At 36.5% G+C, this 12980-nt stretch overlaps 1 protein-coding gene across 2 annotated transcripts in view; it reads left to right on the top strand.

Moving 5' to 3' along the window:
• LOC124159552 (troponin C-like) overlaps nt 1–12233 on the top strand; it is a 33721-nt gene extending 21488 nt beyond the window's left edge. For both annotated transcript variants that reach the window (XM_046535433.1, XM_046535432.1), the window contains 3 exons: nt 9587–9703; nt 10897–11028; nt 12010–12233. In XM_046535433.1, the coding sequence (XP_046391389.1) occupies nt 9587–9703; nt 10897–11028; nt 12010–12038 (278 nt within the window). In that variant the 3' untranslated portion in view covers nt 12039–12233. The remainder of the gene's footprint in view (nt 1–9586; nt 9704–10896; nt 11029–12009) is intronic.
• The last annotated feature ends 747 nt before the right edge of the window (nt 12234–12980 follow it).

Genomic DNA, 12980 nt, shown 5'->3' with positions numbered 1-12980 from the left:
AATCTCGGAAGTCGGATTCAAATGATCAAATCCGTCAAATAACCGGATTATCAAAAACGCCGCACAATTAGTAACGTGCAGGAAACAATCATAATGCCCAAAAATGTTTCAATGTAAAATTTCGCAATTAAATACATAAAGTGACGCCAATTCTCCCTACTGCTCTGGATGTGAGTCAAGGTAGATAACCAAATTTATTGTAATGATTATGGTAGACAAAGGCAGAATAAGCCTGAGAACCTGAAAATAAGAATATAAGAAAATAAGAATACCTGAAAACCACTCTAACTCTACAAAATTAACATATCTGTCCCGATTCAGAGAGTCTCGTAACCAAAACTTAATGGAAATTATGAACTGACGAACAGATATACTCATAATAATAAAGGCAAATTTTTACTATGCGTTGAAAAATATTTTATTTAAAACTGACGAAATCATGTAAGCCGAAGGGAGGTCGCCAGCCCTTATTTCACATTACAATTACTGTTTGATGTCAACATTTAAGCATCATAACGCGTAAAACACTCAGGTGACATTGACAGATGACATTACCTTATGTATTCTTTACATTCATTTATTAATTTAAATAACATAAAATTACCACATTTTAACGAATGATACCAATATAAATAATTTCGTAGTAGATTCATAATTTCATTAATTCAAAACCCACCATAAATTTTAGTTGTGAAACTTATAACTTGAATTAGTCAATTAAAAATTTCAAGCTAAACAAATAGGAAACATTCATGAATAAAATACCACAAATTTGTCAGGAAAAATCCGTTTATCATTGGCAATAATTATAAAAGGTAAAAAAATAAAATTTTAAACAATTTTAAATTCTATAAAATGCTATTTGATGGCCAATTTATGCAAACCGGAAAAAGCATTATCAATACGCTTAATAAACATTAGAATACAGCAGCACGTTTAGCCAAGTTATGATCACAGCATGAAAAAACATGAAGTTAAGTCAGGTTGAAACTAGGCGGTCCCTGAATGTAAATAACTCGAGCGGGTGGAGGGGAAAGTGGCAGTGGTGGGGGAACTTCGGAGGGGAGGTAATGTGCATCAGATGGTATCAAACAAGACACTAAGTAGAATAGAATTCCAAGCAAAAATGGCTATTTCACCCTACACCTCCATGCAGCGGTACTTCTCCAAAACTTATTTGCCCATGTCCAAAGCCGACGTCCGCGCGGGGGCCATCATGTTTCGAACGGACTTAAATTAATCAAGAGCAGAAATTCGGGAGTTTATGTGCAATTTGTGACCCTCGAGTAGCAATTACCGAGATGGGAGGAGCGGAAAATTTCTCGAGTGGAAATATATAGTCCTTCATGAAGATGGTAACTAGCAAGAGGGCGTGATACAATGGATCGCGTGATCAGAAGAGTTTAAAAGACTGCGGGAAGGAACGAATGCAAGAAAGATTAAGAGATAAGAAAGCAGGAGGATCTAAAGAAGGGTGTGGGGCTTCCTTTTTCGTGGGGAGGCCAAGATAGACACTCTCCAACGCTCTGAAAGCAAGTGTGAAACATGACCCCCGCAAGCTTCGCTACGTTACGTCTCTAATGGCCAATGCTTGCAGAACACTGGATTTGTGGACACCTCATGCTAAATTAACGTGAATAAACGTTTTACTTAAAACTTAAATCATTTAAAAGATTCAGATTAAAAAAAAATAGTATGATACGCAAAGATACGAACGAAATTGAGATGTGCTTGACAACATAAAGGAAAGGAAATACTTCGATGGATGGCTGCCGTGGAAAGAGAAACAAAACCGTTTTGAATTAAACTATTTATGATTGCTAGTCATATTTATGATGCCGAATAATTTTAGTAAGCGATTTTTCTCAATATATACTCAAGAAAATCATACTTTATATAGGTATGTATTAGTTAAATTTATAGGTAAAATTATTAGTTTTAGAGGATAATAATATGATGCATTTATTTGTCCTTTAGCGCCAAAAATATCGAATACTACCGTTAAAGGAACTCCAAACTTTAGGTAGTTACCCACGGCGAGGAATCACTTCGCTTCGGGCTGAACTTCGTGACTCAGGAAAAACACGAATGTCCAGTTTCTGGAATATATAGTTGGGGCAGACCTTGAGTGATAGGAACAAAGCACTTCTGGATCTTACACAAACTTCTACACCTGAACCAGTACACTTGTAGTCTTCCAGCCTTTCTACGTCACTCAAACGTTTCGCATCGTCCTGAAAAAAATGACTCAAGCATTGCGTCCTTTTCACAGTGGCGTCATATTCTACGAGTTCTCATTGTTTTGTGGGCTGAAGATCTTGAAAAAGGCTCCAATTTTGAAATTTAAGACATGCAGATCACGCATTTGAATATAAGAAAGAAAAGATGTACTCGTAAATGGAGCTGGCATGGAATGAGAATCAAAATCTATTTGAGCAGTCTTAAATTTCTTAAAATATGATTTTGAATGGGTAAAAATGAAACTTTTTTTTCTATTTCTACTCATGAAAAGCTGATAAAATGTGGATAAGTTTCGAAAATAATTATATTAATAATTAAAAATTGTTGACACTGAGAGTTGTATATAATTTAGCACATGGTAATAAAAAAATGAACATAAACTATTTTAATTGAAACTATATATTAAAAAAAGTCATTATTTATTCTCCAGTACCCTAAACCAAAGTTAATTTCGTCACAAATGTCATGGAATACATTGCCTTCCACCTTAAAGCGATAGATAATCAATTCGTTGGGACTGCACTTCGCGCGACCTGGGAAAAAGAACTGAATATATTCAGCCGGAGCGTATAGTCGGGATTTCGAGCGCAGGGGAACATTTTACTTCTGGAATTCTGCCTTACATTCACGTACACTTGAACCAGCGCAGGTGGTCTACTCGCCTTTCAGCGTCACTCAAGAAACTCCGTACCCTTCCCGAAATAAATTAAAATTTTCCTTCAAGGATTGCGTCCTTTTCCGGGCGACGTATCTCACACACGCCAAGCGACGAAAACGCCTTTGTCAGTGCGTCCAAGCAGTCGTCAAGGCAACGTAGTGTTTGGGGGTGAGAGGAGAGGGGGGGGGAAGGGGGTGGTGAGGAGAAAGAGGTTTTTAGCAGGTGGGAGCTCTAAGGATGAGGTCCGCATCTTGACCTAAATTTCCACGCCCCCCTTGTGTTTGCCAACCTGGGTTGGCCCTTTCTGAGCGACAGATATTCTTCAGCCCGCAAGATGAGGATGCTCCAGACGTGTTTTTTATTATTTTTTTGAGCCTTTCCCGCCGTCCTCTCTTCCTCTCCATCTCCTGCCCCTCCTTACTCCGCTTCCAAACTCTTTATAGCCAGGTTCTCTTGTATACACCAAATTCGTGTTTATCTCAACTATGCATATGGAGAGATCAAGACAGCTCATTCATTTGTTTAATTCCCTCTCTACTGCGAAAGTAATGCTTGGAATAATTGTGCCACTGTAGCAGGGTTTCCTGCAGACACCAAATTCGCGCTTGGTTGCATACCCGGATTTTCTGCTCATAAGATCACACGGCTACCCGCTCAAAATAAGAACTGGATTATACTGTATATTATGCGCTATTAACGAGGTATTTTATTTATTTCTTACATTAGTTTTATTCAGTCACCATACGATTTCTGGTCACCATAATTTTTCTGGTTACACGGCATCCAGCTTTGTCGTTAACTTCAGTTTTGCCGGCAATCATACTGGCGTCCTGGGTGAACATTCTGGAAACAATGTTTATTTTATGGAAACCAAAGAGAACAAATAAATAAAAAAATGCCTCAAGAAGTTTATTTCATGAACGAGGCACACGCGGTGAGCGATAGAAATATCATACGTTAATATTTACGTAAATATACCAAGGTAATATTTCAATCACAATCATTTGATTCTCGCTTAAGTCAGTACGATATTTCATAAATGAAAGGAATCAGTTATTAATCCATGAATAAAAGTAGTTTAAACGACGAAGCTGGAAGCTATATATAACCTTAGAAATGGTAAATCATTTTCACTCCGCCTAAAACATGAGAAGCAAAAACTTAAAACGGAGGTCCACGTTTTGGATATTTCAATATAGTAATGTAATTCTGAAATGAATACCTAATAGTCAAGAAAATGACAAATATGGCTGATTGATCGGCAGTGATACCATCTTAAGAGGTTCACTGATTTAAGTGGCAAGATGGCGGAATATACGAAGGCAGAGACACGGGGAAAAAAATGCACGAGGAAGAGAACAAATGAAGGGAAGGGTTGCCAGGCGACCCTTTGACCCCCTTATGTCCCGGAGCGGAACACCGCGTGACAGAACCTCTTCTCTCATTTCAAAGTTTCCTTCTCCAAGTCTTGAATGTTCAAGAATTGCTAAAAGGCAACCGTTCATCTGTTTTTAATCAGCATCTGCTGGAGGAGACATTTTCGTCTGAGTTGAAAAAAGGAGAATTTAAACTGTATTCATCGACGTTCTACTCGGGACTTTGTGCTAATTAGAGTTTTAAACTGCGCATGCTACAGTTAAATTATCTCTATAACAAATAAGTACTACCAAACACCAGGGAACGATGAGAAAATTTTATAGCAGTTTAAAAGAATCAGCAAGGAGTGCCAGAGAAAGGGTTCGAGAATTGATATATCGCTGGAATAACTTGCATTTAAATCTTCTATGCATATATTTTTTATAAATAACTTTTAAGTTGCATTAAACACATATGGGTGTGTTTGAAGAATAATTTTTAAGCTTCTAAGTACAGCAATTAAAAACCTGAAGAACTTCAGATGAGTACAATTACTGCGATCAATGTTTAAATCCTGCGTAATGTAGGAAGGACTCTGCGAAAGAAGCGTTGCACCAATAAAAATTTAAGGGATTTTAAGTAATGAAATTTTTAATAAAATCGTATAATGTCGATAAATGTAATTTTTACTCGACGAAACCAAATCTTTCGCGTGAAATTATTGAATAGATTCTCTTTACGAATAAGAGAAGGGTGGAGAGATAAGTACATTGAAAATTGTAAAAAATTAACGCTAATTACTATTCACGTATCTCGTCTGACATATAATCAGACAGCATCTACAAAAGACGGGTCATTCAAATACAACATATGAGAGTATGTAAAAGTAATTTTGCAATACTTACAAAATGATTCCACAACTAGCTAACTCACTTGGGCAGTCACAAGCGACACTCACCTGAAAATAAGCAATGTAAATGCAAATGAAAATCAGAGAAACATAGGAAAGTTCAAAAGTAATGCCAAACTGCAAAATATATAATATTAGCAAGAAAGCTAGCCGTGAATAAAATATGATTAGCAACTCAAGCTACAGCTGTTAACCACTGATGTACTAAAGAAAACATACGATATATTACAGAACAATTCTATTTAAGCAAGACATTTGATGCTCTGAAATAAATATGCTCATAAAAAGGAAGAAATACCCTCTAATAATAAATAGTAACTGATGGAACTCAAGGACTGAAGAAATAGAAATTTGCTGGAAAAAAATAGAATATGCGGAAGGATTTACCCTTAAACAAGCGCCAATGAATACTGCCAAAACAATATTTTATAGAAACCAAAGAGAACGAAGATAATTGTTGACACACGTTGGTAAATTTCAAGCTAGTATATCAATCACAAAGACCAGTTTAGCACAGATTTCTAGCCACTAAAATGACGTAGTTTGATGGCTACAAAAACTACGCAGACGAGGTACGATATTTCTAGCATAAAAATAATTAGTTATCAATGCACCAAAAATAATTCCTAATACATATTTAATGCACAAATTCGTATTTGTGATTTTGCAAAATTCGATTGCGCAAAGAGAGAATGAATTCGATTTCCTGTTTTCAAAGAGCAATTCTTTACTTGTAAGTAAGAGTTAACATAGGTCCATTGCCTCCATGCGCTACAGGCAGTGGCGGATACAGATGGGGGACGAGGGAGGCGCGCGCCCCTCCCTTGAGGGGTCCGGCCGTATTGCCAAGCATTGCAGAACCAGAATTATGACTATTTTATATCATAAGATGGCATTGTATTATATATGTGTATAATTGCCTTCATTTAAATTTTATTTTACTCTGCCTGTGACTTGATTACTTTTTATCACGATAAAAGTAAAGGCAACTCAATATATCTTTTGCGCCCCCCCCCTTGAGTGTTTTCTGTGTCCGCCTCTGGCTACAGGCAATATGAATGTGACAACAGCCGAATCCTACGGATAATGCTAGTGATAGATTTCCTTATTACAAATTCAGTACTGAGATAATAAGCTTTTTACTTGTAATTAATAGTCACAGGCTAATTTTATGAGAGCATTATTTTGATCAAATCGTGGAGTTTCGCTTTCAATAGCGGAGTAAGAATTTTAAATATTTCGCTTATGCCAGAAGTATCAAAACCTATCATAAGTTTTGATCATGTAGAATAAGGGAAGTGAGAACATAATATGAAGAGAAAAATACGAAGTGCTGAAAATACAAAGAGCTAAACACAAAATGATGAAAACTATGCTGCGAAGAAGACTGATTTTTTATATTGTTACCAATGCATTCGTAAGTCATGCAAACTAAAATTGCTGAAGAATTTCGTTCTCATATCTTTTTATTAATTTCGACTATATTCTCTCCCGATGATTTCTTTAAATTGGGTATGTCGGTTCTTTAATTTTTAATTATGATCTGTTTCACTTTACCTAACAGCTGGTTATAATCGTGTTTTCCGACGTCTCAAATAGCAGTGAGCCCTCACGCATCAAAACTAATATATACCACGCGTTCTATCTATATCAATATCACTAATGTTTCATAAGCTTAATATGATGTTTATTTTATTATCTGTAGGTTACTGCCACGTCCTCTAAATAGGAGTATATTCGTTATGAATAGGGAAAGGTTGCCTAAATCGCACCAATTTTGGAAAAAAACGAATTAACTTAAAACTAAATGACGCAGTATAAGTTTTAATGCTGCTTAACATAAGGAGGAATTTCTACTTCTCTCACAATTTTTGGGGACAGTCAATTCCGAGTTGAACGCATGCATAAAAATTCAATGTCGAACTTCTGCAAACGGTGCGATTTCGTCAACCGGTTTCCGAAATAGCACTCCTGGAGGCCAAGATTGGGAAATGATATTTCAACGACAATGAGAGGCAAGTTATTTAAGGTCATTTTTTAGATGCCTTAACAGAGCAAACATGTGCATCAAAATACCCGTAACATAAGGAACGAAAAAAGTTAAATAAATCATATCTTTGACATTAATAATAGGTGTAGTATTTTTACCTGATAAAAAATCTGCAATAAGTGAAATAAAATGTATAAGCGCATTGAAGAAGTGTTTATGATTTGGATTAGTCTTTTCACGGCAGCTTATTTTAAGACTTCTTACATCGCACAGGATGGTGATGCAGGAAGTTCCAAATGCAGCCATTAGAATGCATATATATTTATTATACTGGTTTCTAAGATGGTGGTGCGATTTGGGAAGCGGTGCTATTTAGGCAACTCTCCCCTATATTCCTATTCGATGGCGATATTTTAAAACTCTATGTTATTACACTAGTCGGAATAAAGCACCAGCATATCGCGTGACAGCCTAACACTGGCACAGCGTTGGGCTATTGTCAGATTGGTAATGAGTCTATTTCTCGGATAAAGCGGGATATTGAGGTTTCTCGTCTCTGATTGGTCTGAGAGTTTGTAACTCGTCAATCAATGATGCGGTGGAACCAAAAAATTCCACAAAATTATTTGTGAATCGATTAAAAAAGTTCCATCTTCACCCTGATTGTGCGGTATTGACGCCCCTGTGACTTAATCAGAGGTTAGCTCTTCCCTTTCTTATCCACGTCAGTCATCAGTTTGAAATTTGCTGTTTGCTAAAAAACTCATATAAACCATAAATCTACAAACATGGACCGCGAAACCTTTAGTAATTTCATATTAAGGGTGTGTATTTTAAGCAATGAGAAAAAATTTGTTTGAAGATATTTATGTGAGATATCGTTACAAGGTTCTATTTATCTCCCAAGTAAGGCCCTTCAGCATCAACACACTTCTGCAGGCGAGTATCGCACGCTTCGTTCCTGGAATCGAGCAAGCCCATCATCCTTCAGAGAGTGCGTGCAAGGCGATTTGGCAGCATCCAGGGTCCCGTATTTGCGTTCCGTGGGGGCAATTTTCATTTTGCGGAAGAAAAAGAGCTTGCTGGGACCGTAGATTGGGGCTATATGGGGAGGAATGCTGGGAGATCGTTACCATGCCACTTTTTGCTCGGTGGCCACGAACCCTGGATGGCGTCAAACGGGTTTGGCGCGCACTCTTTGAAGGCTGTTTCGAATGCTCACTTCACAGGGAGCGTGCGAAACGTAAAAAAAACTCGCCAGTAGAAGTTCACTAATGCTGAAGGAGCAAAATTCGGAGATAACTAGAGTTTTGCAGCTATATCCTTAGTAAATTGCTTTAAATTAATCTATTTTCATTGCTTAAAATAGGCACCCTATATAGTGGATCACTCTGAAAGATTTTCTCACGAATCAATGCGTATTTCTTGATTAAAGGTTTCGCGGCTCATGGCGATGAAAGAGAGACATACGAACGTAAAAATCGTTTCAGGCTTAAATTTGTGGAATATTGCTATGTCCGCGCTAAAAACACAAATGGTAATTTCCACACTATTTAATTTAGTACTTAACGACCGATCATGGCTTCGACACTTTGTGTCATTTTCAAAGCGTCATGGCAATTTCCGATATGGATGTATGTCTCTCTTTAAATCAATACGTTTCTATCAAGCTGACGATTGGTCAGTGACCAATGGTCACCCACCTTGTTTTTTACCCTTTTAGCTATATTCATATGTTCGGTGAACGTAAACTTCAATGTGCAAATAGTGCATCCTACATATTATTCCATGTTTTAATTCCGATAATAATCGAAAACATAGTCGGTCATTAAGTGTTAAATTATTTAGTGTGGATTTATGTTATTAAATAGTGTATGGATACCATTCGTGTTTTAATCTTGGAGAGACATACGGGTGCAGTGGCGCAGCGAGGGGGGTTTTTGGGGGATAAAACCCCTCGCAGAGCTCAGAGAAATTTTTAAGTTTAATCCGTTTTACGTTGGAGTGGAATCGGATTGGTATTACTTATAGAATAGCATTAGAATTAATCAAATATCCCTTCGAAAGCCGTAAAACTTGCCATTTTGAACAATTTATCTTAAACTTTTTTCTGGATGAGGGCCCCCGCACCTCCTCCACTTTGAATCGGATACTACCCCGACGTTTCGTGATCGACTGCTGGCCACTTCTTCAAGGGAATGGTTTAAGAAGTGACCAGCAGTCGGTCACGAAACGTCGGGGAAATTTCCGATACATGACACGGTATGCATACCTATGTCTCTCATTAAATCAATAGGTACGTTTCCATCAAGCTGACTATTGGTAATGCACCTTATTTTTACCCTTTAGCTATACTCATATGTTTGGTGAACGTAAACTTCAATGTGCAAAGAATGCATCCAACAAATTATTCCATATTTTAATTCCGCAGGCGCTGGAAAACTCAACTTCGACGGGTTCTGCAGGGTGGCGATTCATTTTCTGGAAGAAGACAACGAAGTGATGCAGAAGGAGCTTAAGGAAGCCTTCCGACTGTACGACAAAGAAGGCAAGAACCACACTAGCCCCCGCTTTAATCGAGGCAATATGCGCAACCTAGTACATTTGCCGTAAATTGCTAGATGCACAGCTATACCGTGTAATTATATGTATACTCCAATCTATCGCATTAAGCCATCATTACCACCGAAGATTTAAGCTTGCCAAAAACATTAACTCTCTGGAAGTCGAATAATCGGCATATTCATAATTCATTCCTGGTTCAATTTCTCAAACTGATGAATGCGGGTTGGGTAACAAATGTGCAAGGGCCGGATTCAATTCATAGAGCCACTTGGAATTCAAAATCATTCCTTGATGAACTAACTTTAAATAGATAAACATAAATATGGAAAGAAGGCCATCACGTGTATGCCTTACTAAAAACATATCTATCTACTATTATTGCACGCTGGAATAATATGTATTCTGAAATGCTTCCCCATTTAAAGTTAATTACGCGGCATTGAGCATTCTACTTCCCGAGTTCCTACCTACGAAAAAGGAGTTATGTCAAAACTATTCCACATTGATGAATATAATTTATTTATACTCGAAAAATTGCGAACCCAGTAAATGACAAAATCTTCAATTTGTATGCTTGCATATTACTATTGAGACCTCTCTTTTTTATAAACATCCTTCTGGTTTCACGGGCAACCTCAATTGACTTAATAATGAACTCATTTTCAGTACCTATAACTATATTCTACATTTTAAAAATCCACTCACCAGAAGCCCGAGCAATGATGGAAAATCCTTAAAACTTTAATAATTGCTGCAATTTTGGCTATTTTGTGCCTTTTAGAACAACATTAATCCCTCAACATTTCTATTGTTTTAATTCATAGTAATAACGCGTTATAATTATTCATTATAAAAGTATAAAAACAAAGAAGAGTTCCCCTTCGAGGGCTTAAATACAGGCTACTTAAATGATATAAAAGTTATTTTGATTAATTAAAAATATTTACGTCTTTCAATAAATGTCTTGATGGCGAAATTAATAATAAGTTAGCTAATCCACCAAATACAATTATACATAGATATTTATCGAAGTGTAACTAAATACAAGCGTATAAATCAATACTTAGCCACTAATGAGGAGGATAGAAGTGAGGGTAGAATTACGGAAGACTAAAGTGTAACATTAACATGGATTTTGCAATTAATTTATTATTCATTTTTGCTTGCACGCTGTAGGAAACGGCTATATCCCAACGTCGAGTCTTAGAGAGATCCTGGCAGCCCTTGATGATCAGCTGACCCCCGACCAGTTGGACGAAATGATCGCAGAAATCGACACCGATGGGTCCGGAACAGTCGACTTTGACGGTGAGAGAATCATGTCAGATTGTCAGCAAATTTAAATTAAGTTGATGCAAAGGTTTCCTTGGAAAATCGACAATTAAGACGGAATTTATCGTTTTTCACCGCGTTTAAGCTGTTTCGAAGACAATAGTGACTCTACTGCATTTTAGGTGGCATTTTCTGGTCGAATTATTATACTTTGCATCATATTTATGTGATATTACATGGTTTCAATACATTACATACTCAAAGGTTGGAGGTAAAGGAGAAGTACACATTTGATTGAATTATGTAGATTCTCGAAGTATGGAAACACGGGTCGTGTGATAATAAAAACTCATAAGTGAATTGGAAAGTATCAGCGGAGGATAGGGACAAGGGGGGGGGGGCTAAGTGAGGGGTAACATTCCAGCAGTACTGCGGGTCCGAACGAAATAACCATTCTATCTAGTGGAAATTGGATAACCAAAGGGAGGGATGGGCTTAAGCAACTCTTTTATTTTCCATAATGGAAAATTCTTACAAAATTACCCCTGAGACAGTTCTACTTGTGCCTTGTTCTGCCCTATATTATATAGGAACCCTGGGGAGGCGCACCTACCGCCTCTAATTAGTCTGACAGATATGCAATTTGTCAACCAATGATACAGGAGAAATTGTTGTCTTTTACACATCTACAGCGCAGCGAAACCTGAAAAACGAAGCGACCATAAATTTGTTACTCTGCACACACATGGAACTACTTTTTTCGTTGGCAATAAGATGAGTAACACTCATTTACACAGATAGACAGTAGACCATAACTTATAACCTTAAGGTTCACAGCAAATGAGGGCTACAAAAGAAATTCTCTATAATAGTTGTTATTGACCAACACAATGTTATGTGATAGAATTACCGCAGAAAAACACAACTAATAGAAAATATCTATTATTTATTTACACATTTAAAAACAATATTCTGATTATGTTATTCTCCTCACTTACTTTCCATTTTATTTTTCAGAATTCATGGAGATGATGACTGGAGACTAAACGTTGATGAATACTGAACTCTATTTTTTAAACTATATTTTTTGGATTATATTTATACATAAAAAAATGTTCAAATTGTGTCCTTTGATCTTCGAAGATTTTTCAACTGACAATCGGTAAAGAATCTAAAATTAGATTCAAATAAATGCAGGAGGTACATATTATTGGTGGAAATAAATGGCTTGGTGAACCTTATGTACATTATTTATCTGCCTCTAAATGTTTGCATGCTCATATCCCAAGCACGGTACTTCAATTATTTAAATCTAATATTAAATGGTAAAATATTATAACCAGAGTGAAAGGAAAACGAGTGGAAAGCAGGAAATGAAGCTATGTACACGAGAAATGGAAAAAATGGCAAGAAAAATATTTTTTTCTAAATATTTGCAGGGTATTTTGCAAAAAAACGTAGTTTGGGATATTATTTGGTGAATCTCCAAAGAAGGTAAAATCAAGCAGAGACGTTTCACCAAAGGTAATTGATATTGGAATGTCAATATGTCGTAAGCGAATATAAAAAAGAGTTAGGTGACAAATTTCGATCATAATGATAGAAGAATACCCAAAATTTTGTAATTTTTCACAATTTAATCAAACATACACCAACTCGAAGAAAATGACGAATAAATTATATGTTAATGGTAATTTAATGACTAGTTGAGAATAAAAGGTGATACTTATTAATATTATCTAAGCTAAATAATGAAGAAACGATATTGGTGTAAGCTTGGTTGAAAGTGTGGACAATTACACAGTTTTATTTTTCTTCTTTCGTCATATCGTAAGCAAACTAAAATATTGAAACGAAAAATGGAACCTGGGAAAATAAGATGCAACGAATGGGTTTAATGCATTTAGTCTCAGTCTGAAAGCAATTTCATGCTGATTAAAGTTTATAGTCCTCTGTTCGATAATAAACTGCAATCTCCACTCCGAGCA

This window comes from Ischnura elegans, chromosome 5, assembly GCF_921293095.1.
Source record: "Ischnura elegans chromosome 5, ioIscEleg1.1, whole genome shotgun sequence".
Classification (NCBI taxonomy): Eukaryota; Metazoa; Arthropoda; class Insecta; order Odonata; family Coenagrionidae; genus Ischnura; species Ischnura elegans.
Note: the sequence above shows the minus strand (reverse complement) of the source record. Positions and strands in the feature narration are given on the sequence as shown.